Here is a 27,510-nt window from a genome sequence, read left to right on the forward strand (position 1 = left end):
AGACCAGTACACCTGGAAATTCTCCCACTTACCAAACATATTAAATTAGAAGTATTAACTTATTTCGCCAGATTAATATAATTGGTGAAATAGGGAAGTTGGGATTTGAGCCCAGTTTTCAATCTGTTACAGTTTGTAATTTGATAGCAGGCTGCGTCCCCTCCCCTCCCATCCCATCCCACCTCATGTTTAGTTTTAGAACAATGTAAAGAGGGGTTCTGTAGGACTTTTGCAACACAGGGCACCGAAGATCCATGGACAGGCCATCAAAGGGAATCTAACAGGCCAGTTCCCTGTATGCCTAACTATATTGTAATTTTTTTTTTTGTGCTATGTATCTGTGAAAATACCTATGCCACTCATGTTAACAAACAGTGGACACTGCGGAAAGAGCAGCATAAACGACACTGTAGAGTCCGCGTGCACCACAAACAACTTCTGATGCGCATCTGCCTCTAAATTGTCCTGCGAAATCGTTTGTAAAGTTGGCCACCCATCTCGAACGACCCGCACAATAAGCTTTATATCCCAAAATAATTGCTATTTTGTTTACCAAATATTGACTAGTCCATTCTCATCACAGTTATCGTAGTGCGGTGATGTGGCTAAACGATAGTCTGTCACAAGCAAAGATTCTGAGGGCTGCAGAACGACTTTCCTGGTTTCCTTTGTTGTCCCATTTCTATGCTTATATACTTGTCCGCCAGAACTGTTTCTGTTGGCTCTTAAGCATCCACATTTCTGTGCGATATTCGATAGGCCCGTACTAGTGTCTTGCCCTGCTAGGATCTCCTGCGATTGGTGAGCTTCATGCCGCGAACTGTGATTGGCTAGACCTTCTGGGCCCGTGACAGGTCAGCTGAGACCCGGATATTCCTCCCGTTCCAGCGACGGGAAGTAGCGGGGCTCTCCGGGATCACCCCTTTGGCCCGGGCAAAGATGTCGGCGCTGGCCGCCGTGCTCTTTGCGCTGCTGTTGGTGGTTCTCATCGCATTACTGATTGGACGGTGAGGAGGGGGCGGGCTAAATTGGAGGCGGGACCTTGGAACACTGATGTGTGGTTATTTAGAGGAATATGCTTGACACCTGTAGGGTCGTGTGTGGACATGTCCAGTAGATAGAATGTGGTCCGTGGGACGCAAGAGACAAAAGGAGTCCACGTAGGCAGATAAACAAATGAGAGGAGAAATGCAAAGGTCCGCTTGGGCAGAACAAGGAATTATGCTATTAGAATGAATCACCTAAACCCACCTCTTAAACGTTGGCAGCGCGTCCACCTTTCTGACAGTTTAACTTGTTACAATGCTGGCCTTGCAACTCACATACTGATGTCCACATAGAAGAAATATGAGCATCAACATTTTTTAAAGACCATTGAAACAACTTCAAGAAATACATGTTAAATGTTATTGAAAGACAGTTGAGGCTCTTCCAACCGACCAGGCAAGTGAAAAAACATTTCTCAGTCAGAGATGCCAACTTTTCACATAGGGCACGGGGGTCGCTTATGAGTTGCTCACACTCCATGGCCCGCACTCCAAAAATGTGCATAAATATCTCGCACTACAAAAATGTATATAGCTCTGCCGACCTCACTAAAACGACAAAATGCATTGCGGGCACACCACATTGAGGACAACTCCATTAGAATTTGAACCGAGAAAAGTTCCCGTTTATTATCTTTTTGTAATAGTATTCAATAACGATAAGGGTATTTGCAACAAAGGTTTGTTTAAATGGGCTGGGGTTGTCCACGGCAGTCTCTTAAATGCTGTCCTGTGCGGGTTACTCCAAGGGGCCCCAAATAGTCCCCATGACCAATTCTACCCTTCTGTCCTGCCTGCTTCCCTCAACATCGCGGCGGCAATTTGCAGTCCGTCCAGCCCTGTATTGCAGGAAGTTTAGCGGCTGAGCATCCGCACCCTTCTTTTTTGATTCTGCCTGCACCGATGAAACAGGCTAAGCAGACTGCACATGGTGATGCGAGTGCCATTAAGACAGCAGGGTGTAATTCTGCCACCCAGCTAACACACATTTCGTGAATGCAGCCTAGGCGGCAGAAAATTACACGCTGGAGTGTTAATGGCACATTTATAACCTGCTGTTTAAGTTGCTTTGTCTGTTATGTCTGCACTCACCCTGTACTTGCCACCAGCTGTCCGTTTTTATTTATCTCGTTATTTTATCATCCCATGTACTGCACCTCCCCCCGCCCCGCACGTTTTCCCTTCCCCCTTCTCTTGCACTTGCACGATCTGAATGACACCTGGCAAGATCGTTGTCTGTCTTCCCTCTGTTTCCCCTCCCTGCCTCGTCGCGCCTTGAAACACTTGTGTATAGGCGAGTTATAAATGCCATGTCATATCATATCATATATAACGCCCCAACTAGAGGAAACAAAGAAATGGGAATGGTTTCGTTTGGCAAAAGTGCTTTTGGCATGACGTCTGCCCATGGCTTCTGCAAAAAAACGCATTGGTGTGTCAATTTGTGAATCAATGATGATTGCTAGTAGAGCTTATTAACTGTCTGTTCTGTGCGTGAGAGGGAATATTTCCAAAAACACTCTAGTGGCATTTATGCTCATTTGCTTGCAGTCAAAATGTTAACATGCTTCCTTTATTAAAAAAAAAAAAAAACAGGAATGTAGTGATGGATAAACTGGGGATCAGTGGAAAAGGAATCACTGAAGTCTATCAGTTCCCTGTTACTACTTACGTGCCATGTTCCATTCAACAGATGGTAGCCAGTCCAGTATTTTTTTGTGTGCTATCTGGGATTTGTCCTTCGGGATTTGTAATGGAGAACCTAGGACCAGGAATCCCAGAATGCAAAGTAAAAAACATAACGTGGCAATAATGGTATGGTACAAAGCATATCATACAACTTTCAATTGTGCAATGGAGGGGTTTACCAGGTGTTTTGGGCGCTGTGGCTCATTAATAGGGGTGGTGTGCAAGTCGTGCTTATCAGCTGCAGACTGTGGCACAACTAGGCTAACCCCTGCCTAGTATAATATTAGAATGACAAGGACGTGCCAGAATTTATTTTCTGTTTTTCTCTGGTTATTCAGGCACTCCTTGATAACCAGAGCAAAATAGAAAATAAATCTTCATCTGTCTCACATTATTGTAATCTCTCATTGCAACCAAATGATTTCAAGCTGTCTCTCTCAGCACATTGAGTCAGGCACTTCCTTGTCATTCTAATACAACTTTCAATGTTTAAAGGTAAACTAAACCGAAATATCTCTCAGAGTATTCTCCCATAGGTCCTAAAACGTGTTCTATGCATGCACATTTCTAAAGTGTTTATTGTAAATTTGACTGCACGTCTTTAAGTCGGCCATGCCCAGAATGCAGGCAACACCCCCTTGTTGGAGCGCCCCCTTCGATTTCTCATCCCACTTAAAGCACTGATTTGCCACATTAGAGATGACAGTTCCTCAGTTTATTGTGATTTGTGCTGTTTGACAGACAAGCACTTCATCTTATTTGATCACACAGTGGAAAGGTGCACTACCGTTTAATAGGTCTTCAGAAGTGATGGGATTGTACTGGAGTGCCTTGTGATCTTAGGCAAAACCCTTCCGAAAATGTGTGTTCGGTATCAGTGACTTAATAAATGTAGCGATGGGGCAAACACAATTATCTGGACTTACAATGAACCCAATCGTAAACAGTGTATCAGTGCATGATTTAGTTTCAGAAATAAGCATTTTTTTTATTTCAACTCCGCCCCACTAATAATTTGTGTGCCTGACTCCAAAGCACTTACATCTTTTTTTGTGAAGATTTAGCTGCACGTCTTTACACGCGTGGGCTGCAAAATTGGCAAACTTTAGGAGGTCACATGAGGTCAAAAGCTCTGTTACTCGCAGAAGCAGACCAAGTTTAAGCCATTATACAAGTTCAAAGGCTCGATTTGTATGTAAAAGGATCACCACTTTAGTTAGTGATAACTAAAGTGGTAATCCTTTTACATATCGGTTTTGTATGTAAAAGGATCACCTTTTACTCAGTCTGCCTTGCTCGCAGTGTTTTCTGTTAAGTTTGCGGCCTCAAGTGTTTTTTGTTTTTATCGGGCCAAACCTGCGTGTCACGGGTCAGTTGGCAGCTCTGGTCAGTGTCTTAAATCATAATCCTCATCCCTGTTTTGTTCGTTGGGGCTAGGGATAGTTTTTTAAAAATCATTATACTATATAGATCTTGCTGGGGAGTAGGCTGTGGTTCGCCAAGTGGAAGTAAACTTGGATGCTATCCAGTCATTTTATTCCAAACAAAACAGAGTGGTACATAACAGAGTGGACAATAACACCGAAAAACACAGAAAAGATTAAATATATAAAGGGTAGTGGGGCAAGGGGATAAAATGGGTCGGGATGGGGTTGGCTTTAAAAGGGTAAAAAAAAAAAACATTCCAAGATGGCCGCGATGATGTGAACACCGCAGCCACCGAGCTCCCGTCCCGAGGCCCTGAAACTTTGCATCCTGGCCGACTTAGCCCTCTGCAGGCGGTAGCAACTTGATGCGATAAGGGAGCGGGAGCGGTGTGTTCCCCTGCGGCGACCCGAGAAGCGGAGCTGGGGGTCTGTCGGCTCCGGGAGGATCGGAGGAGGCGGACCAGCTCCTGCGACTGGGGCCTGCACTGCCGGCAGGGTGCCCGGGCCGTTCCTACGCACGTCACCCAAGCATTGGTGAAGGACTCAGGGTTCCGTCCACCGGCGTGGGACACGGGACCGCGGCTTTGAGGATACGTGCCGCAGTGCGGGCCGGTTCTCCTGAGGTGTCCCCCTATCCAGCACTTTGGCTCGCTGTCCTTGGGGGGCGTGGGGCCCAAGGGCTAAAACCCCGCATCCCAGGCGAGGAGCTGAGGCCGGAGCAGATTACTCGTCACCGACGCACACACTGGCAGTGTACTAGGAGGACCTTTGGCACTACGGGGACTGCCTGCTGTGGCCGCGGCCCCAGAGGAGAGCGGCCCGGCCCACGACCGCACACCCCATCTGCACACGCATCCGCTGGGCACAGCCCCGGCAACAGGAAGCAGGTGAGCCGGCCCTGACTGCAGTGGGCGGACCTGGTGCGGACCGCAACGAAGGAGCACAGAATTTCACACCACACCCCCAGCAGCACCTGCGAGGTACAAACGGCGCCCTGTAGGGGCCAATTCCTCCTGGGGTCGGAGTCCTCGGGCCCTCACCATTGTGGACCTAGGGGGAGGCGTGGTGATCCCCCTCGGGAGACTCCTCTGCTGTGGGGGCACTGCTCAGTGCGGCTCCACTCATCTCTTTTTGTTGGGCATTTCAAGGTGACACATACCACCCTGGCCCTGCGGCAGTCAGAGCACACTACTTCAGCGCCGGACCCCAATGTTGTCCTTTCCTGACCGCTCTGGCAGCCCCACCTACAGCTCCGAACCCATCCTGCCCCCGGAGGAGTGCACTGACGCTCAGAGGACAGCACCGACCACCAGCACTTACGAAGCGACCGCCAGAGTGGTTGGGCCTGTGGCCTACCCCCTGGGAGCGCACCCTCCTTCCAGGGGAACTCGGAACCCTGTTTGCTGAGCTCAACACTTCAATCTGCCGGCATCATGTCCAAAAATAAAGCCAAGGATACGCAGTCCCTCCAGAGATCCCTGAGGAAAGTGCAGGAGAACGCTCTGACCAAGATATGGGCCAAGGACACTGAGGACACCCAGGCAACATCTCCCAATGACTGTCCCCCAGGGGATACCCCGGCTGATCTGGCCTCTTCAGTACATCAACCACCAGTCACTCGGGCAGCGCAGAAGCTCCTGTTGGCAGACATGGTTGAGAAGATTACCGTGGCTGGCCAAAAGCAAATGGACGTTCTTAGGGAGGACCTGGCGGAGGGCCTCCAGGAGATCAAAAGGGACATTAGTAAGATAGAGGAGAGGGTGGACACAAACGAGAGGGTGATTCAGCACTTAGCTGAGGACGCAAGGAAGACCGACTCCCTCCAGGACACATTGGCGACAGCTACGCACAATCTGGAGCCCCAGGTGGAGGACTTGGAGAACAGGTCTAGGTGTTCGAACATTCACATTAAGTCCCTCCCGGAGGACTCTCAAGAACAAGACCTTCCCCAAACTGTGAAGGGCATATTTGCGGACCTCCTGGAGGCGCCTGGGTCAGAGGATGTCGCCTTTGATAGGATACACTGAGTGGGTCCCAAGTGTGCAGATCCGGGTGTGAGACGCAGAGATGTCCTTGTGGCCTTGCATAGCTACTCAGTAACGGAGCGGATTCTCACTGCAGCACGGAAGGCAGGCCGCCTAACGTATAATGCGGCAGAGATAGCGCTGTATCAGGACCTGGCGCAAACAACATTAAACAAACGATGACAAATGGGTCCAGTACTATCCCATCTAAGAGCCCGGCATTCGCTATAGGTGGCTACATCCCTTTGGTCTGGCTTTTGTTTGGGGAGGGAAGCCGCAGAGGATCACCACCTGTGAACAGGGTCTCGCCTTGTTCGGGGTGGAAGAGGACGCGCTGTCATCCTCTACTCTGTCCCCACCCTTGGCACCCGCCCCAGAGTGTGGGAATGGTCATCGGCCCAGTCCAAGAAATCGAGGAAAAATGGCAGCAAGCCGCTCATGGAAGATCCACCATCAAGGGGTGCAAGGTCCTGCATGGGTCTTGCCTAACAGATCCTGAATTGGATGCCTCGGGAGGGCATAAAAGCAGGAATTATGACTTGCGAAGGCCATGTCTAACAGCAAAGTCTGCAAGGGCTGATGGGGGAGGGAAGGGGACTCCCATCTTGGAATGGGATTGTGTGATCCTACGTTGGAACAGTTCGGTGGCAATAGATGGGGCGACTCTCGAGGTTCTGATTCGAGGGGGGGGCTGAGGCCAGTCGTCCCACATTGCCAGAGGGAATGGGGGGCATGATAGGGGGTTGGGGAGAGGCAGTGCTTCAGTAGCAAATCAGAGGGTTCCGCAGCACCACTAGAAAGGGAGACCCCGTGAGAGGATAGTGGGATGCAAAGCAGTCCGAGGTGGGAGACCTATTACTTTCCGTTGAAGTAGCATGCCTAGTCAACGAGTATTGAGGATCTTCTCCCTCAATGTGAACGGCCTTAATTCGCTGATCAAACGCAAGAAAGTAGAGCAATATATTAGGCGCAAACGGCCAGACATCATCACGCTCCAAGAGACCCATATTCGCACAGTGGACCGGGGTAGGGTCAAGATTTGGGGCTACTCCAGGTCACTACAAGCCACTCAAACCGAAAAGAGAGCAGGGGTCCTACTGGCCCTTAGAGACAGGCTGGATCTACATGTCACTGGGGAGATGGTAGACGACCAAGGGAGGTTTTTGGCGGTATCCCCGGTGGGAAATGAGCACACTCTCAAGGTAGCAACGATATATGCCCCGAATGCGGCACAAAGCTCACTGGGAAGCTTGAGAAGTTTGCCAAGTCCCCAATTATCTTTACTGGTACTGGCGACTTCAACATTGCTTGGGATCCAGCGAAAGACAGAACGGCGGGCGGGGCAGGACCTTTGGGGAGACATTCGCATGACCTGAAGAAGAAAATCAGCAATCTGGCCTTGGTTGATGTGTGGCGAGAATTACAGGGGGATTAGGAGGGTATACTTTATATTCCCATGCCCACCGGTCCCGCTCTAGAATAGATTATATCTGGCTGTCAGCCAACCTGCTGGGGGGTGCTCTGTATATCTCGATGGGCGTTAGAACTCTATTTGACCATGCCCCCTTGACATTAACCCTGAGAGCCAAGGGTAGACCTTTGGGGCTGTGGAAATGGCGTTACCCTATTGCTCTATTTAAAGATGAAGTATTGGTTTGTGATTTGGAGGAGGAAATGGGCCGCTTTTTTGCTGAGAATCCCGCAGGGGACACCCCGCTCCAAGTTAGGTGGTACGCCTTTAAGGCAAACCTTAGAGGGGCAATACTAGCGATTAAAGCAAGAAGAGACAGGGAACTGAGAATAGAGGAGGTGAGATTAGAAGAGACACTTAAGGGAATAACCGCTAAAATGGGGATACATCAGACCCAGGCAACCAAAAGGGAGTATAGGGCAGTGCGAAGCCAGTTGGATCTGATCCAGACTCGAGCAGCGCAGCAGAGTTTATTGCACCTCAGGCAGAAATTCTGTATTAAAGCTAACCAGGCCGACCGACTGTTCTCGAGGATGCTAAGAAAGGAGCAGAAGGAGAGGACAATGTTAAAAATTAAGATGTGGGATGGGTCCACTAGTACCAACAACGAGGACATACTAGGGGAATTTACCCGATTCTGTTCCACCCTGTACGCGTCCGACACTCCGATGCAGGCACTCCAATCAAATTATTTAGGTATGGTTACTTTACCCTTCATAACACAAGAAGAGAGGGAATCACTGGAAAGAGCCATCACAGAGGATGAGGTCAGGGATGCAATTAGAGCGCTGCCTAATCTTAAATCACCTGGCCCAGATGGCTATGTGGCAGAGTTTTACAAACGCGATAAGGAAATACTAGCCCCTATTCTAACTACGCTTTTCAATCAGATAAGACAGGACAGCGCAATTACGAGAACTATGGGGGAGGCGAAAGTAGTTCTTATCCACAAAAAAGGCAAGGATCCAACCGAGTGCACCTCCTACCATCCCATAGCGCTAATTAATGTGGACTCAAAATGTGGACTCAAAAATATATTCTAAGATCATAAGAGATTAGACCACCTTGTCCCTAAACTGATCCACCCGGACCAATCAGGTTTTGTGAGGTAGGCAGACCACTGATAATGTTAGGAGGCTGGCACACTTAATAGAAAAGGCTCATAAGAGGGGAATCCCCGCTCTCCTGATGGCAATTGATGCATAGAAGGCGTTTGATCGGGTGGAGTGGGGATTTCTCTTTGCATCAATGTTTAAGATGAGATTTGGCCCCAACTTCATGGACAGGACTAGAGCCAACTACAGAAATCCGACCCGCAGGCTGGCGGTCAATGGGCAGCTCTCAGATCTGGTGCATGTTGAACGGGGCACCAAACAGGGGTGCCCTCTCTCCCCAATATTGTATGCCCTCCACTTGGAACCGTTCCTCGAAGCAGTGCGTTCCAATCCGCTTATAACAGGACTCCCCTTCGCAGGCGAAGTGCACAAGATCGCAGCTTTTGCTGACAACGTGATTCTTTCCCTGACCAGCCCGAGTACGGCCATTCTGGCCATGGAAGCTGAGTTGGCGCACTTTGGTAGCGTGGCGGGCCTGAAAATAAATCCCTCCAAAACTGAGATCCTCAATCTCACAGTCCCGACGCCAGTGTCCCGCTCCTTAAAGCCCTCATCCCCCTATAGGTGGGTCGATCACTCAATCACTTACCTGGGAATAAAACTGACTACAAGGGTGGAACAATTGGACCAGATGAACTACCCGCCCCTGCTGGAGTAACTAAAAAGCAAGATGATAGATTGGGGCCCGTTAGCGGTTTCTGGCAAGGGCGCATTAACACCTTTAAAAATTACCGTCCTCCCTAAGCTCCTGTACTGTTTCGCTGCCCTGCCGGCGCACGTTCCCCTGGCCTTTTTCAGGGCCTTAAACAAGATAGCTGGCAGCTTTGTGTGGGCCAACAAGCCCCCATGTGTAGCGGCCAAGGTTATGAGAACCCCCACGGAGCGAGGAGGTATGGGTCTACCGGACTTTAGAGTGTATTTTAGGGCGGCCCAGCTGAAGGTCCTTTGGGACTGGCAAAAAAACGACCGGCGGAAGGTATGGAGGTCCATGGATAGGACGGTTCTGGGGGAGGATCTTGAAGGGGTCTTGTGGAAGCCGAAGCAGGACAGGCCACCGTGAATGTACTGCAGTGCAATCTTGGCCTTGGTGGCCCGTACCTGGGATGAGGCGGTGCAGCAGGCCCACTTAACGACGTACCCATCCCCCTACACCCCATTATTCACTAATCTGCAGTTCCTTTGTTCCTTGTGGGTTCTGGTTTTTTGAAATGCCAATAAAAATTAAAGTGTCAAAAAAAAGGGTGGAAAAAAGCAGTATTTTGTCTGCGTTGAAATGTACCACTCTGTAATTGTGGTCGGTAAGATCCACTTGGATGTGTAAAATTGATCATAGACTACTCGGATTGCATAGCTGGGAGGTTTGAAAACTGGGAATATATCTGAGTTGCAAAGAAGTAGAGTTGGGGTTGTTGTAAGAGCATTTTCGTTTCAATCTGTCAACAACTTGCTGATGGAACGACTGTTGGATTGGAATTCTTATTCTCTTACGACAACCGCAGCTATCATACGGGCGAAAATAGATTCAAATTGGCTATTCTGAAAAGGCACATGTGGTGCTTTATGCAGTCAGCCTGCTAAGACTTGTTATGATGCAAAAAAATGATCGACTTCCATCTCACATATTCATAACTTTGTAGATTTTGGTCTAGAGTGGATTTCTTCCAGGGTGTGTATGACTGGAAGACAAATTGCAGGATTAATCCCCAAAAAAGCTTACAGTAAGTCATTATACAGGCTCCCATCCTCACAAAATAGTGGGATTGATTTCTCGACCCACGCGATAAGTCAATACTTTTAAAATTGATGGTCAAACTACTATTACTATTTGATTTAAGAAATGTGTGTAATCAAAAAATATCTTTCAACTTCTAAATTGTTTTTTCCCAACACTACGTAAAGTGTTCTACAGAATGGTAACTGTTTTAATACGTTTGTCACATTTCCCCAAAGAGTGTCCTATATTTCTGGAAAAGGGACAGAAACATGTTGGAACTTTATTTACATTGGATAGTTTGTATGTTCTAATAGACAATTACACACGCTTTTAGACAGCTTTGCATTTTGTGTCTTTGAAGTATGTCTTGGGTCGTTATATCCAGTAAAGTATATAACACAGTGTGATGCTGGAAATGCATTGGAGGGACGGACCTCCATATCCTTGTCCTGTACTCCTTTTTTATGTGTGTTCTGTACTGTTTTCTGCACAGGAGTCCCGTGTGGACACCTGGCAGTGCGGCTCTTCCTCTTTTTGGTTTGGTGAACAAACCTTTGGGATACCCTTATGGCATCCATGGGTGGGGGTACAATCCTGTACCCCTATTGTATGTTTTTGGGCACCTGTGTGTGACCCACAGAGCAGGGTATGAGCTGGTGGCAGATTCATGCTGAATTTGACAGGTGCTCTGAGTATCCTCCATTTTGGGATAGCCAGGCCCTGCCATTGGAATCAGTTGATTCCTGATAGGAGATAAGATGGCCCCTATGGCCTCTTGCTTTCTATCGCCTGTTACCTTGTTTTCATGAAGCCCCGGCAAGCCCTGACTCTGTCCGTTCCCCTGACTGGTTGTTGGGTGGAAGTTCCATATATGGTATTGTGGGGGAACTCCAGGCCAGACTGGCTGGAGCCTTCCTAATGTTTGTATGTTGTGGGTACGCCTGTGGGGTGGGACCTGGGTGAATGGAGTGTGTGACGAATACGCATTTCATGTTATGGGTGTCTGGTATCTGTGTGTGTGAGACACAAAGAATGAGACAGCCCTGCCCAAACCTGGTATGAATGCAGTGTGGAGTGCTGAATAGGTGGGTGCTTGTCCCAATCCACATTCCGTGTTGTGAGTGTCTGGATGGAGAAGAATGGCATGAATGCACTGCAAGCCTGATTGGCTGCCTGCCTGTGTGAATGCCCCTCTGAATGATTGGTTGCTTGAGTGTGACCCAGCAGAGTGAATGAGAGACCGAACAGTATATCTGGGGACCTCTCACTGATGGAAATCGTTCAGAAGCTGAAGTTGAAACTTGATGCTTAACCTAGAAGCCCAGCTGGAAGAGAAGAATTGCTGCTGCTTTCCTTCACCAATCTAAAAGCTGTTGTGTCTCCAAGAACTGATCCAAGAGAGTACCAGGCTAGGAGACCTCTTCTCGAGCTACGAGGGACCATCGTGCAGTAGCTAATCTTCACCAAGGATCCCTCGAAGTCAGACCTCGAAAGGCTGCCGACCGGAGACTGGCACCGCCGAGGAATCTGAAGTGAAGCACCAGGACATCGAGGCCATCGACTGCCACCATCGACCTAGGTTAGGAGGACGGCTGTAATCTCGTTGACCAGAGCCACAACGCTCCATTGCCTAAGGCACTTTGAAATCAAGGATTCCCTTGCTCATCACCGTCGACCACTTTGTCCCGCTAGCGAAAGTCAAGGTCGTTGACGACCGAGGAGAATCCGCCGGTGGGTTTCCCACGACCCAAAGACCTCAAAGACGCCAAAGAAGATCCGGAAGCCAGCGTGGTTGAGCCCTAATCGCTGACACCAGACGCAGACATCTTGACGCCCTTGCTGGGTCTACATTTCTTCATTGTCTTCCTTTTGCAGCAATGAACACTTGTCATCGAGTTGCACCGCACGCTTAATCTTTTCAGGACGTCTACGAGCAATCGTCGACTAGCACCGCAGTACCAAAGCTGCTACCTCAACGACAGTGTTCTTCTTTTTATTCAAGGAATCCTGATGATCCGTGGCTCCTGCCTTAAAGAGCGTTCACTCAAGAAGGATCCGTCGACGGCTCATCGAAGAACTCTGCTAAACCAGGTACATTCTGGTAGTAGAACATTTCTAGAAGGGAACAAGACTCTGCTAAACAATATATGGACTGGGCTTGTCGATATACTTTATTCACAGATTGCCCAGGTGGGGGGATCCTCACACAGAACTGTCCTGTGGTAGGGACCCAGTATTCTGCCGATTGTTTAACCCCTTGTTTTGCTCCTACGTCTGGTGTTGGTTTCCATTGCTATTAGACTTGTATGTCATCGCAACTGTCGGCAGTTGGTACATTTTAACTGGGTCAAGAGTGAATTGTGGTACCACATAGATATTGTATATATTTATCGTTATAGAATTGTCTGAGCACAAAGTGTGTCTTTGTATGTCTATACATTCTGATCCTTATTTATATAAAGATCTGTGTTATCACTAACATAGTGTGTGGACATTCCTTTGTGGGTGCTTGGGGACTACAACATACTTAAGAATCAGCATGCATCACTTCCTGATAACTTAAGCCTTGATTGCTCGTCCATAGCTCCCATATAGAGAATCTTGGCTGGGGTGCTCTGTGCTTCTACTCTGCCGTATAGAGAGCAGGAGTACAGAAACTCCAGAAGGGGGGGGGGCCTCCAGTCTTTACACACGGTTAAGATTTCTGAACTCTGACCTGGTGGGCAGAGGTTCAGAAGGCCAGCCTAGTTTCTTGGAACAGGGTAACCTTCTGGACGAGCCATACCAATCACGGTAGCATTGGCGGCGGTCAAGGCTAGGTCTCAGAAGGGATGAGGATGACCGAAAGCCCTTAACGAGCACACACAGTAAACAAAACAAACCACACAGTACTCTGTCAGGTGTATATTAAAAATATATATACATTTATTAACGGCCTTGTAAGTCAAACGCAAACAAATCATTCAGCAGTAATAACAAAACCAACACAACACTAATCTAGCTAACCTCTATACAGTAACCAAAAGCCAAAAGGGATATTACTCAGTATAGTGCCACAAACTGCAAAGAAAGGGGTTATACAGTTTGAATATCTCTGTGGCCGTCCTTCACAATTCACACCCTAGCTAAGAGGCAATCCAGTCCCTAAGATGAGTGGAGCCTTGCGCTCAAAAGTGCTTTCAGTGCTAGCGCACTTGATCATGCGATTGAGACGAAACGGGGTCTCTTCAAGGGGCCGTAGCAACTCAGGAATGTGGGTGAGGCAGTGAAGAATATGTTTGCACTATTCGAGGAGGGTCTCCCCAAGAGGGCAGAACAGGATCCAAGAGTTTGGAATAGCTCAGTAGCACAGGCTACTTCGATTAAAAAAAAGTGTGGCCCTCAGGGCTCACTTGTGCGTAAAAATGTATGGATGCTCCAGGGCCACCGGTAAGGGTTGTAAGTACTCACCGACACCTCGGCGCACTCCGGACCAAACTTCGGCAGTCGAGTCCACTTCGGTCATAGGTTCAAATCCTGCAGTTGCGCGGCCCTGCGGCTTTCAGGGGATGCGTTCCAAGAATGATTCTGTGGCGGGTAAGTGGCGATTTTTCCACCCCAATGAAGGGATCAGGCCAGTTCTGCTCCAGCGAGTCGGAGGACACTGGGGTATAGCGGCAAGACACCCGCGAAGTTCATCACCACATCTGAGCGACACAGTGGCCACGTAGGCTTGGGTTCGGCATACTCTCCTAATTCCAGATCTAGGAATGCTAGGTGTATGAAAATGCGGGAGAGTGCCTTCTACCCAGAGCTTACAGTCTCCAAAGGCTCAAGTCAAAACCCGAGATGGTGACGGTTCCAAAGCAAAGGTCCCGTATGAGCTGGTCAGTTCACTTTGGCCGGTCCAGGAACACTTCCGAAAAGGCTCGCTTACAGGTTAAGTTGGAGGTGCCGAGAATAGTTAGTCCCACTATTCCAATGTGCAGATGTTACTCACCGGACTGGGAGTATACCAAATCGGTGGCCGGAAGGCGCAGGACTGAACTATTGATTGAAGAGCTAGGTCGGGGCCTCCAACCTAGCCTCCTCTCTGTGAGGGTACAAGACCTTTTTAACAATATGACTCTCTGCTGGGTAGAACCAGGCAGAGAGACTGATAGCTCAAAAGGGCGGGGAGAACACACCGCCACGAACCCAGCTGTAAAGGAAAAACAAGAGGTGAGCAATTGGGAACACAGAAAGATCCCTTTCCCTCGATACCTCTTTCTAGTAGTACCTGAACTATGCCCTCCCCTTGATTCAAGGCAACTCGAAAACCACCTATAAGTAGAAGAGGAGAATGTAACCTGTCCTGACTATAGTTGTCAATTAGCGAAGGAAAATGAATAGCCACACAAAAGAAAACCCTTACCACTAATGTGCTGTTGAATCTGCAATATCCAAAGAGTTAGTGACAACGGAAGTGCAAAATAACAAATAGGTAGGTTAGTTAGGGAAACTGAACCCGGGCGGAATGAGGGCCACACTAGAGTCGGGTTGGTGCACTATCAGCAAAGCGTCCCTGTGCACTACTGAAGAAAGTCCAATGATTGTGGCAAGGGGATGGTAACAGCAACGGACACAATTGAGTTGGAGTGTGGCAGGTGATATAGTTTGGCGGCAAGGTACAATGAGTACAGGAGATGTGCTTGGTAGCAAGTGGTGAAAAGAAGGGTCTTACCGATGCCGTGATCACAAAGTTCCAAAGCGGCAGGCAAAGCAGTCCGTGAATGAAGAAAACAGGTCCGGTACATGAGCAAGAGTAGGGTGGAAGACGGAACTTCTAAATACCGGGATGCAACTTTAATCAGAAGCAGCGTTTCGTCCGGTTCTGAGGTTTAAATCGGGAAGGAGAAGGCGGAACCGGATGAAACCGAGGCTCACGCGTCATCGCCTCTGAGCTGACAGAGGGAGGCGTAAAGCTGGGAGTTGTAGTCCAAAATTGCCGCGGAGTGAGTCAAAGCCACCATTCTCCAGGGCAGTTGCCAGTGGGTATGGAATGGGTTTGCGCAATGAGGCATACCCTTACGGAGGGCAACAACCTTCCTGCGGTCCTGCCGAGGCGTAACAGTCGAAGCGCCCTTGCAGGCTTTCCAGGTTCGATCCAAAACAGGGGGTCTGACGGGACAACAGTGGGCTCAGGGTGCCAAACCTTCCAGTGGGTCATCGGCGGTTCCATGGCTCTGCTTCTTTAGTTCGGGATACTTGGCTCCTTTACTAAGTTCGGTGTGAACTCAGAGATCGACCTGGAAGGGTTGCAAGATACCTTCTCTTATCCAAAATCTCCTTCACGCCAAACCGAAGAGAAACCAATAGCAGATCCGCTCACATACAGCCATGGTGGTCCCAACACACCACAGAAGCTAAAGACCAAGTAGCAATACTACGTCACACGGCCGCTCTCTTTGGGGCCCAATCTGGGTACGTAGTTATTCAAAGTTCAAAGCTCAAAGCGATATGAATAGGTATCCAAAATGTATAATGCTTAGTCAAAAAAATATAGATGAGTCTGTTTCATGGTTGAGTATCCAAAGTGATTATTTATCCAAAAGAAGTTCAAAACAAGAACAGAAAATTTCACTAATGAATTCTTAGTGAAGGAGCAATTGCCACAATCCATACATAATTCAGACCGAAATATGCCAATGCATTTCGGAAATCCTTTCCATCTTCAGGGCAAGTCTAGTCATCAAAGTGGACATGTACAAACACATTAACATCATAATAAGCACATTTGTTATAAAAAATAAAAAGAAGAAAAAGAAATTGTAACATACCGATCAGAAGTATTTTCAATGGATGGTGAATAGAAAAGACAAACTAAGAATACCCCATAAGTGATATGAAATGTCAATCAATAGCAACAAAAAGGCATTGTAGTTTAATTTTACCTTATTGGTGTGACAAGTGGTATAGAACACAGCGTGTCTGCCCACAGGGATGGGCCAACAGCAATGTCGTAGACAGCAGAGGTAAATAATGTTCATAACAAATCTTTAAGCACGTAGGGGGTGCAGATCATCTTGTGTGTGGCTGTACTGCAGTAACACAGACTGCTGTGTTAAGCCGTTGCCGGGACAACGGTACTTTTGTGGCACACGTAGCAACTTTAATCTAGTAGTCAAAAGAAAAGAGGATCAAATCAGATACCTCATTCTTTACTAGAATATGAGTGGATGCAATAGGATAGGAGCGGTGTGTTGAGCATGAATCAAATGCCTTTAAACACAAGGAGAGTGCAAATCCTCCTACGTGTGGCTTCACTGCAGTAACTCAGACTGCCGCGTTGAACCGTTGCTAAAATACAGGTTCGTTTATAGCACACGTGACCGCTTCGCATCTGTGAGTGGTCACGAGATGAGTTATGTGGCAGGTCTAGCCTGTGGAGATGAAGACATAAAATATTTATGTGGTATTCCCTATCTATGTCCACAATTGTGATAACAAAAAATAGGAAACAGAAAAAAGTAATAAAAATGGAAGAAATACTCCATGTTTGAAGCGCAAGTAAAGGCAGCCACAAGGGGAAATTCCTAAACTCCATGAGAACACAAATGCATATCATGTGAGCAAGTACATAAATACAGATATAAACAGCAGACAAGTATCGAAATCAACCTCATGTGCTAAAAATGATCAAGGTCCAGCCTCGTCGCGGAAGGTGACACCCATGGGTGGCACCTTGGGTCCCAGACAGCGTCCGAGACATGCGGCAAGGCTGATTTGGGTGACACAAAGCGAAGTTTCTAACAAGAACAAATAGTACGAATTCTCGGAACATGTAGTCAAATACACAATACTGGAGGCACAAACAGTATTGTATCTCAAATCTAACAGTGATAGTTAATTTCTTCATTCAAACCATTCGGAACCAGACTGCAGAGTTTGTCGATCCAAAATGTCTCCCTGCGGTTAAGGCGCAGGCCCAAATCCTCATGGGGATTGTTCTTGGTCAGAACTTCAACTATCAAAAACTTGATTTGTGAAAGGTTCTGATTGTTCGAGGCCCAATGGCGGGCCACAGCTGAATTAGGGTTGGAGTTGCGGATACAAGACCGGTGTTCGTTCCACCGTGTCTTCGCCGCTCTGGTTGACTAACCCTTGTAGTATTTCCCACATGGGCATTTGATGCCATATATGATGTTCGTACTGTCACATGTACCGAAAGTCTTGAGAAGAATATTGTTACCTGTTTGTGGATGAAAAGTAACATTGCCTTTCATAACTGAGTTGCAATTAATGCAATGTAAACAGGGAAAAGTACCGGTACGCTGTGTGATCAATTTCTTCAAGGGTGGTCTTGTATGTACCAGTTCATCCCTGAGGTTCCTACTTCTTTGATAGGCGAAAACAGGTGGCTCATTGAATAGATTTTGTACTCTCGTGTCATTCTTAAAAATGCTCCAATGTTTCTTGATGGTTTTCTTGATTTTATTACTCTGAATGGAGAATTTAGATACATAAACTGGTGATTTTAGCTGCCTTGCTGGTTTTTTCGGAGCAGATAGTAGAGCTTTGCGTTCAAGGGAGCTAACCCTTTCAACTGCAGAATCTAGTTCTTCTTGGTGGTATCCTCATTTCAAAAACTTCTCCTACATAGCCAATTGTTGTGAGATACAGTCATCAGGATCACTAACGATTTTTTTCACTCGCAGGAGTTGGCTAAATGGAAGGTTCCTCAATAGGCTTAGCTGATGAAAACTAAGGCGGTGTAGCAAATTGCTTCGATCAGTTGGCTTTCGGAAGTGAGTAGTACTGTAACAATTGTCATTCCTTATTATCTGTACATCAAGAAAAGTGATCTTGTCACGTGATATCTCCCTGGTAAATTGAACCTGTTGGTCAATGTTATTGAGGTGCTCGAAGAAGGCATCAAATGCTGTCTCCGTGCCTGTTCAAACACCAAAAATATCTTCTATATATCGAGTCCACCGATGAATATCTTTCTTCCTTTCTTGTTTGCTTAAGATGTGATCAAACTCGAATTTATACATGAAACAATTGGCGTACGTCGGCGCCATGGTGGCGCCCATTGAGGTACCTGAGATTTGTAAGAAAAACTGGTTTCCATATTGAAAATAAGAATTTTCAGCAATAAATTGCAGTAGAGCTAGTATGAATTCCTTTTGTGCTCGAACATCTGGTGATTGAAGTAACAACCATTCCACGTCTTCAATTCCAAGATCATGTGGTATGGAGGTGTATAGACTCTTTACGTCTATAGTGAACATCAGCTGGTTTTGTTGGAAAGTGGAAGAATTCAGTTTTTGTAGAAAGTGAGTTGTGTCTCGGGTATAGGTGGGAGTTTTTTGTATTAGTGGATGCAGAAAGAAATCAATATAAATTCCAAGTGGCTGGTTAATGCTGTCCATCCCTGCGACTATTAGTCTACCAGGGGGTTTGGTGGGATCCTTATGAATTTTTGGAAGGGTGTAGACGTTTTGGAATCCTGGGGTGGTCATTGAGCAGGAACTTATGCGTATGTTCATTTATCCAATCCAATTCTAATGCCTTATCCAGCAAAATGTTTAAGTTGTGTTTAATGGAGATAGTTGGATCGTGGTCCAGTGTAGCATAAGTAGTTTGGTCTTGCAGTTGTCTCAAACATTCAGAGTCATAATCCGAGGTATTCAGGATGGCCAGGGCACCTCCTTTATCTGCTGGGCGAATTGTTATTTTGGTATCACTGTATAAATCCCTGATGAGACTCATTTCGTGGGGTTTAAGGTTCTTATGAGGTGGACTTCTGTAATTGATCCGTTCGAGATCCCGAGTGACCAATTTCTGGAAGATGTCAATCGAAGGTACATTAATAGGTGGTACAAATCCACTCTTGGCCCTAAATTCTTGGAAATCAGGCTTATTGGTGGGTTTCTCGTAATTTTCCAATTCCTCAAAGAATACTTTCAGTTTGAGCTTCCTTACAAATTTATACAATTCGATCTCTTTTATACAATTCGATCTTACTGTTGAACAATGTTGTGCCGTAGGTAGGGACAAAACTCAATCCTTTTTGCTGTGTATCTTCCACCTGTTTACTGAGTATTCTGTCTGAAATGTTCATGACTAAGTTTTCTTTAATTGCAGACGTGTTTGAGGTTTGGCTCTTGGGTGCCCTCCTCCCCCTGCGGGTTCTTTGGTGGAGGGTGCTTGTGCTGGAGGGCTCACTGCCGGGTTAGAGTTGTCAATTGTTTGTTCAGTGGGTGTGGCTGACTCCCTCGGTACCTCCGAATCTGAGCTAGAAGTGTTGTCAGATGGATGTTTGTCAGATGGATATTTAAAAAGCTTTTTTTCGGTGCTACTGGGCCATATTTCTCTATCCACGTATAAACTTCGTCATTAATGTAATCATATGTGTCACGCTTACATTTCTTAACTTTCTTTTGTTCAAGTTCAGGTTTGTATCCTTCCAATTTTGTGTTTATATCTAACAGAATTGAGTCGTATTCCTCTTTACCCAATGAACCTACTAGTTCCCTTTCAATCTCCTGGATTTCTGTGCTCAAACTTACCAAATTTTTAGAAAGTTCTGGATTGTGGGTAGGATCAGGTCTAGGGAGCATTTGTTTAAGATGGCCTCCCATCTACGAACAAACTCCTTACTTTCTTTACAAAGGGTTGGACGCAATTGTATGCGAAGCCCCCTTGGGATTCGTTGATTCTTAAAGTACCGTCCCAAAGTGATGGCATGTAGCTTCCTGTTTATTTCCTTTCGTACCAAATATTCTAGTTGTCTGATACGCTTCGCCGGGTCATTTGGTGTGGTACCATGTGCACCTATTGATGTTTCACTGATGAGTTCAAGGATTGCGGTTGCTTCCTCTGTGGAGAACCCTAAGGTTTCAGAGCATTTTGATGAAAGTCCTTCAATATCTTCAAACGACATATTAGTGTGATGAATCTTGAATTGACAAGTTAATCTAAGTAAACAGTTGTGTGCCTCCACTGCTTTGTGTCTCACAAAGGGAAAAGCGAAATAGCAAACGGAGAGATGAGTGGGCACCACAAAATTCAAAAATTACTCTAAACATTAGAGTCAATGTAAAAAGAAGAAACGTTGGATGTTCAAAATAGTAGTTCTAAAGGAGCTGGCTGTGATAAGTCTGGAGACACCCTGACTTAAAAAATACAACAGAAGCTAAAGACCAAGTAGCAATACTAGGTCACACGGCCGCTCTCTTTGGGGCCCAATCTGGGTATTCAAAGTTCAAAGCTCAAAGCGATATGAATAGGTATCCAAAATGTATAATGCTTAGTCAAAAAAATATAGATTAGTCTGTTTCATGGTTGCAAAGTGATAATTTATCCAAAAGAAGTTCAAAACAAGAACAGAAAATTTCACTAATGAATTCTTAGTGAGGGAGCAATTGCCACAATCCATACATAATTCAGACCGAAATATGCCAATGCATATCCGAAATCATTTCCTTCTTCAGGGCAACTCTAGTCATCAAAGTGGACATGTACAAACACATTAACATCATAATAAGCACATTTGTTGTAAAAAATAAAAAAAAATAAAAAGAAGAAAAAGAAATTGTAACATACCGAACAGAAGTATTTTCAATGGATGGTGAATAGAAAAGACAAAATAAGAATTTTTCTTCTTTTTACATTGACTCTAATGTTTAGAGTAATTTTTGAATTTTGTGGTGCCCACTCATCTCTCCGTTTGCTATTTCTCTGGTCCCAACACACCAGACATGCTGCCACCCTGGATGTGTATTGGAACTAGACCGCTCCAGCACACATCATTGGTGCACACACAAGGCATGCAGAAGCCCGCGAAAGCTTCGTTTTGCAGGGTCTGCATGACCAAATAAGGAATTTCGCAGGTCTGCTCGACCTGGGGAAGGCAAAGGGACAAGCTGGTCAAAGGACAGAACAAAGGACCTCGTGGCATGGGCATTTTAGGCACTGGCCACTGTCCTGGGCCAAAATGCGGTAAACGCAGTTTGAAAAAATTTAAGAGTTGAAAATGCATAAAAAGTAACAGCTGCCACCAGCTCTGTCCAAGGCACAGTTGTACATTCACCAAAAATCCTTCAATGGTGTCTAGGGCCTTGAAAATGAAAAAGGGACCCCAACGCACTGTACTGTAAGGTACTTTGTGCTCTGATAAAAGATTACTAAAGAATAGCAAAAAAGTGAAAGACTAAGGGAAATAAAGTGTCCCAGTACTGACTGTCTTAAGGGCATGTCGGTTTCCCCATAACAAAATGAGCAAAAGCCCAGCGGAGTACAGCAGAAGGCTGGACTCCACTGGCAAAAGTCAGGCTAGGATGGTGAGACAACAGCAAAAGGTTGTGCGGGGTCCACAACTGGAGGGAAAATTACCCATAAATGGAAATCTTTTCTAACAAACACTATGTTTTGGTTTTGTATTGTTTTAAAAAAAAAGGATTTGTGCCATGTTTCATATTTATGTATGGAATATTTCTGATGGTTTTTATCTCTTGGAATAAATTCAGTGTTTTTTATTATATGTAAACCACACTGTTTCTTACTTTTAACTTGTTTATGGATAGTTTTGTGGCAGGCAATATTCCAGATTTAATATGTGATATGATGTTGCATATCAAAATTAATATCAGCAGGAGTGAACCAGCGCCAAGTTCTCCTGAATTCCGATCTCTGCTTAACCTATACTACAATGCCCATCCCTATTCTAAAACACAAAAGAAAAACAAAGCCCTTTCAGGATTTACTTAGTCTGTACCCTATTTCAGTCTATCCCCCTAGACTGCTATTAGGTGTCCCGTTCATCAGAATTCTCTTTAGGCTTCACCTCTGCATCTTGATCTTCCAGCTTGTGCTGGTCTTGTTGTTAGCGCACTTAAGTGCACGTTGGGGTTTTTCAGAGAGGCACTGAAAATCCACCTATTTTCTCTGTCTTTGTAATCTGTTGTACTGCCTTACTTAGAGGTACAATTACAAGCACCAGCAAGCCAACTATGGGAGCTGTTACACTACTGTTAATATTACCTAACATCTCCATAGTTTAGTAATCCACTTTATCAGAAAGGTCTCCCCATGGCCTGGACTGCTCAGCATTCACTTGATCTGGTCCTTCAAAGACCTTTGACAGGCTTTGCACACCCTTGTAGCAGCTCTCTTCTCCAGCAACATAGCCAACTTGTACCAAGTAGTGGCCTCTCAGTTTTGGCAGGATGCAGCAAGGAACACGTGCTCGCTCTCTGCTGCTCCCACTGGGCTTAGCACTATTCTTTTATACTGCGTAAGTGATTTGATTAATTATAACAGTATTTGTAATTGGCGCAAGATGCTAGGGTTTTGTTTTAGAGTTTGGGTTTGGACTCTTCGTCTTGTTTTCCCTGAAAGATTTTATATTTGTATTAATAAGCCACATTGGTTAATGATTGTATTTTTCTCACCTGCTCTCTCCAGAGCTTTAAAGGCGCTACGCAAGGTCATTCTCTCTCTCTCTGCCCTTTTTATGTATGCAGCATTCTGTGTCCTCCAGAGGCTGCCACAGGGTCTCCAGTGGCATCCCAACCAGACCAAATGGCTTGCAGTCACTGTACCTTCTTTCTCTGTCCATCGAGTAAGTTGTTAGGGTACCAACCCCTTCTGGAATCCGAGAACGCTGCACGTTCTTTCGCGAATGCAGAACCTCTCGGACAAATTTCAAGTTCGACATTTGAAATGTTTGGACAGGGACCTAATGTTTCTGATGGTGGAGTTTTGGATACCCTGGTGGAATGATGACACGCTTTGGCTGTGGTGGCTAACTTGTATGATCACACTTCTTCCACCATCTGGGAGGCACATTGGGTAGCTGCCGGACCAATCCAATCCCTTGCGGCTGACGCTTGTTGCATATTGGAATGGGGAGAACTTTCCACTCGCCACACTAGAGACAACGAGATGGGACAGTTCTTGGACGAATGAAACTGATAACCTTTGAAGAGCCCTATATAATGCCGGATAAATATAGGTGTGGAAGTTCCAAAGTGCTTAGCTTGGTGCAGTAGAGAACATGCTTTACAAGACATCCAAAGCAAAAGAAACATCTGGAGAAACCAGAATAAATTACTGAAAGCAGAAGAAACCTTGCACAATTCTGCTGCTATTGAACAGAAACGTTTTTGCCTAGATCCAGGAAGGGTCTTAACATGAGTGGAGGCAAGGAACATAGAATCTGCAGAGTAAACTCAGGGAATTACCCTGAAGTTGAAGCCCCTTGATTATCCTGACCAGGGCTTTAGTGCTTGTTGGGGTGCAGAGGCTTTGACTACTTGCTTTTAATGTGAGAGTGCACCATATCCCTAGGGTACCATAACCCCAAACCTGCAACAAGTAAAACAGTCGCTGACCTGGAGCGAATATTGCAAACGGCGAGCTTGGTGCTATCTCCATGTGACTGTAACCTAGGGGAAAGAAGCGGCTTGTCACCACCTCGTAGTGACACTGAGTTTTAGCCAAGAAGCAGCAGGGAGCTATATCTTTGAGACTGCATTGTGTTTAGAGAATCTTGGGAATGGCTTCTCTTCAGTTATCGATCTTGGAATATATCACACTTTCTGCAGTGAACCATTTTTGTTTTGTGATATACATAGAAGTCATTTTCCTTCTAAAATCCGGTAAAGCATACTTTGTATTTGTTACTAACCTCTATTCTTGGACCACTTCATGTTGATAGATAATTGGGGTTAGATCTTGCAAAACAACTTGCTATAAAGACAGACTTGAAAGTTATATGTACTCCCTATGCACTCCACTCCTACAGCAGCACAAACCGAGCACACTTGCGGAAGCTGCTTTGCCAAATCAGGTTCCCGCCTCTTGTCATTTGGGGTTGTCTTGTAGGTAGTTTGCACTACAATCTGACACATGCGCACTCACTCATGAAAAAAAGGGTATTCTGTCTAAACAAGATCTTTACGTACAGTGTAGTCACAAGGAAATATTGGAAATTGGTGCTAAAACAATTCAATAGTTGGATGTCTTTTGAGAGAAGTCTGTGAGATTGGTTGCTTTAAAAGCAGTTTCATTCTGCCTACTTCTGCTGTTGTAGAAGGTCATTGTTTCATGTCCTTTTGATCTTCTTATCACAGATAAAGAGTGCTTGAAAGTCCTTGCCTCTCTCTGGACTAAGGATGTGCTTAAGGAAATGCGATTATTGGGACACAGGACCAATTTATATCCTCTCTTGGGTTGAAAAAGAAAAAATTCAGGAAGAACCCTGTTGCCTGCGCAATGCCTACAAATTAGTCCTGCAATTTAAGAGCAAAAAAAAGATCAGACTATCTCGGAACATTTTGCTGCATGAGTTGAGGGAACCCAGTGATTGCAAACTCTTATTTGTTGAAGAAACCTCTCTTTAAAAATGACCTTCAGTTTCTCTGCCTTCACTTCTCTCCACTGTTGGAACACAAGTCAAGAACTTGGTATCAAGGTCTGCAATGCGCACTTTCTGTTTGGTCAAAGGATAAGCTAGGTATGACCCACACCCAGAATAGACTACTGGATGAAGAAAACAAAGTGTGGCCGAACACATTCTCACAGTTCTTCCTGCACAGAAGCAACAATATGTTTAACACCTGGTTTTAAAAGGATGTTTCATATAATGATATCACGCTGAAATGAATATGCTTCTGATGAATGGATCATGTTAGCTAGATGCTTCCAATCTATTAATGCTTTAACTGACCCTAATCATTGTATTCATGTAACTTCAGCAAGTGGAACCTCAGTTGAGCCCAAATCTGGCAGGGATACACTAGGAAATGTATTTGTGTCAGCTCAGCAAATAGGCCATTTCATGTCACAAAGCAAGAGGTCATTTTGTCCATCTCCCTTTTTGATAGTTTTGTTTTGAGTTGACGTTTGCTGGAAGGTGTTTTTCTTTGACATGGCAGGGGCAGAACCTTTTATGAGCACTTCCTTTAAAGATACAAAATGTAGGTGATTCCAACCCATTCTTTAACCCACATAAATATGAATCCAGCTCATGTGGAGTGGCAAAAAAAAACAATACTTGAACAGTTTCAAGAAACTGCCAAAGACCTAAGAGACGCGCTCCTAATATTTAGCCCTGTTTATGAAAAAGTAAACTTGCAGATTGCTGAAAAATAAATAGGTATGTTTTGACTGGTGCCATGATGTTCTTGTGTAAGCATTTGGTTGTCCAAACACGTTGTGTTAAAACCTCTTGGTAGCAGTAGTAATGTGATGTGGAAACATTACAAAGATGTCTTGTACCTCTCGCCTTCCCCTCTTATATCAGAAGGTTTCTAAAAACCAAAGCCAGAAGTATTGGCCCATCTAATGCATCTCTTCCTAACTGACCGCTCTCTTCCAAAGTCCTACTGGGCACCTTCTCCTCCCCTACTTCCTTCTCCACCTGTGGCGTCCCTCAGGGCTCCATTCTTTCGCCTTGGCTCTTTAACATTTACCTTACTCTGCTGGCACGCCTCAATTCCTCCTTCTCACCCAACTTCCAGTGCTATGCTGATGACACACAACTCTTCGTCAAACTTCCTGCAGACGCCCTTGCACCCTCCATCATCCATGACTGCCTCTCAGCCATCCAGGCCTGGTGTACTTCTAATGATCTCTGCCTCAATGCCAGCAAAACGGGGATCCCTCCTATTGGGACCCCAGCAGCCAACTTCTTCCATGGGCTCTCCCCCTGTTCCCACTTCAGAAGCCAGAAATCTCTGAGTCCTCTTTGACTTCTCTCTCGCCTTCCCCCCTCACACTCAGGACATTGCCAAGAAGTCTCACTTTCCGATTTTCCTTCTGAAAGGAATTCTACCTTTCCTCACCTTCCAGAGAGACTCAATGTTACCCGGGCTCTGGTTCTCTCTAGGCTTGACTATTGCAATAGCCTCCTTAATCTACCTTTGTCCACTCTGCGACCCCCTCCAGCTAATCCAGAATAGGGCAGCAGGATTTATCCTTCGCCTCAAGCCCAGGGACTGCATCTCTCCTGCCATACAAAGTCTTCACTGGCTCCTGGCCGCAGCACAGATTAAATTCAAATCCCTCTGCATCGCTCCCAACAGGCTGTCTGGGCAGGGGACCACTCTATCTGCAACTCTTTCCGACTAAATATTTCCCCTCTAGACACCTGCGTTCCTCTGGCAGCAACTCCCTGTGTGTAAATCGGTTTACTAAACAGAGGGCAGGTGGTCTATCGCTTTCCTCAGCGGGCTCCCTACTTTCGAACAGCCTCCCCCTCCCTCTTGAGCAGGACCTCCTTAAGTTCCGGAAAAGCCTCAAGACCTTCCACTTTACCTCTTCCTTCCCTCCCTCTCCTCCCAGCTAATGGCACAGTAGCTTGATTGGTGTGCAGGGCCCTTCTGCATCCTCAGGGCCCTGACCTCCCACATCTTATCATCCCAACAGCTGGCTATCCTCTGCACTTGCCTCGGCTCACCCTCCACCACTGGAGGTTGCACTTACCTTCTCCATAGCACTTCACCTACTGCTCTCCATGAGCACCACATCACCTATCCCATAGCCCTCTTCACTCTGAACTTGCACATTTTGAACACTCACAAGGCATAGTAGGTTCGCCTTCCCCTCCCCATTCTCTTATATTGTTGTAATTCATTATTTAACATTGTTGTAATTGCATTGTATATCATATCCTGTGCCCTCCCTGTTGCCCTGTGGGCACTTTGAAACAGTATTTGCTTCCTGTATAAGCACCTAACGAATGAACAATAAATACATTACAAAAACAAATGTCAGCGTTTGGGTGGAATCCTGCTCACCCACTACATTTCAGGTTCTAGTGAAGGTGCGCCCTTCATGTTTAATTGCAATTCCCACCCCCATTGTACCTCTCTGTGTGCTAGGTATAGATAAGTGAATCCCTGTAGTCCCTTTTGAGAAGCCTCTAAAGTCCTAAGAAATGGGTTCACTGAGATATGTTTCCAAAGTGTGAATTACATATATTGCCAATGTTTGTATTCAGGCAGCTCCACAGTCTAATAAAGAGTAACCCCACTTTTCTTTCATGTGTGAGCATC

At 45.9% G+C, this 27,510-nt stretch overlaps 1 protein-coding gene across 1 annotated transcript in view; it reads left to right on the top strand.

Moving 5' to 3' along the window:
- The first annotated feature begins 852 nt into the window (after positions 1-852).
- The window catches only part of BLTP2 (bridge-like lipid transfer protein family member 2), a 1,026,973-nt gene continuing 1,000,315 nt past the window's right edge, over positions 853-27,510 (top strand). The window contains exon 1 of the mRNA XM_069615333.1: positions 853-1,007. Coding sequence (XP_069471434.1) covers positions 940-1,007 — 68 coding nt within the window. The 5' untranslated portion in view covers positions 853-939. The remainder of the gene's footprint in view (positions 1,008-27,510) is intronic.

Source organism: Ambystoma mexicanum, chromosome 9 (genome assembly GCF_040938575.1).
Source record: "Ambystoma mexicanum isolate Mex_15411 chromosome 9, UKY_AmexF1_1, whole genome shotgun sequence".
Lineage (NCBI taxonomy): Eukaryota > Metazoa > Chordata > Amphibia > Caudata > Ambystomatidae > Ambystoma > Ambystoma mexicanum.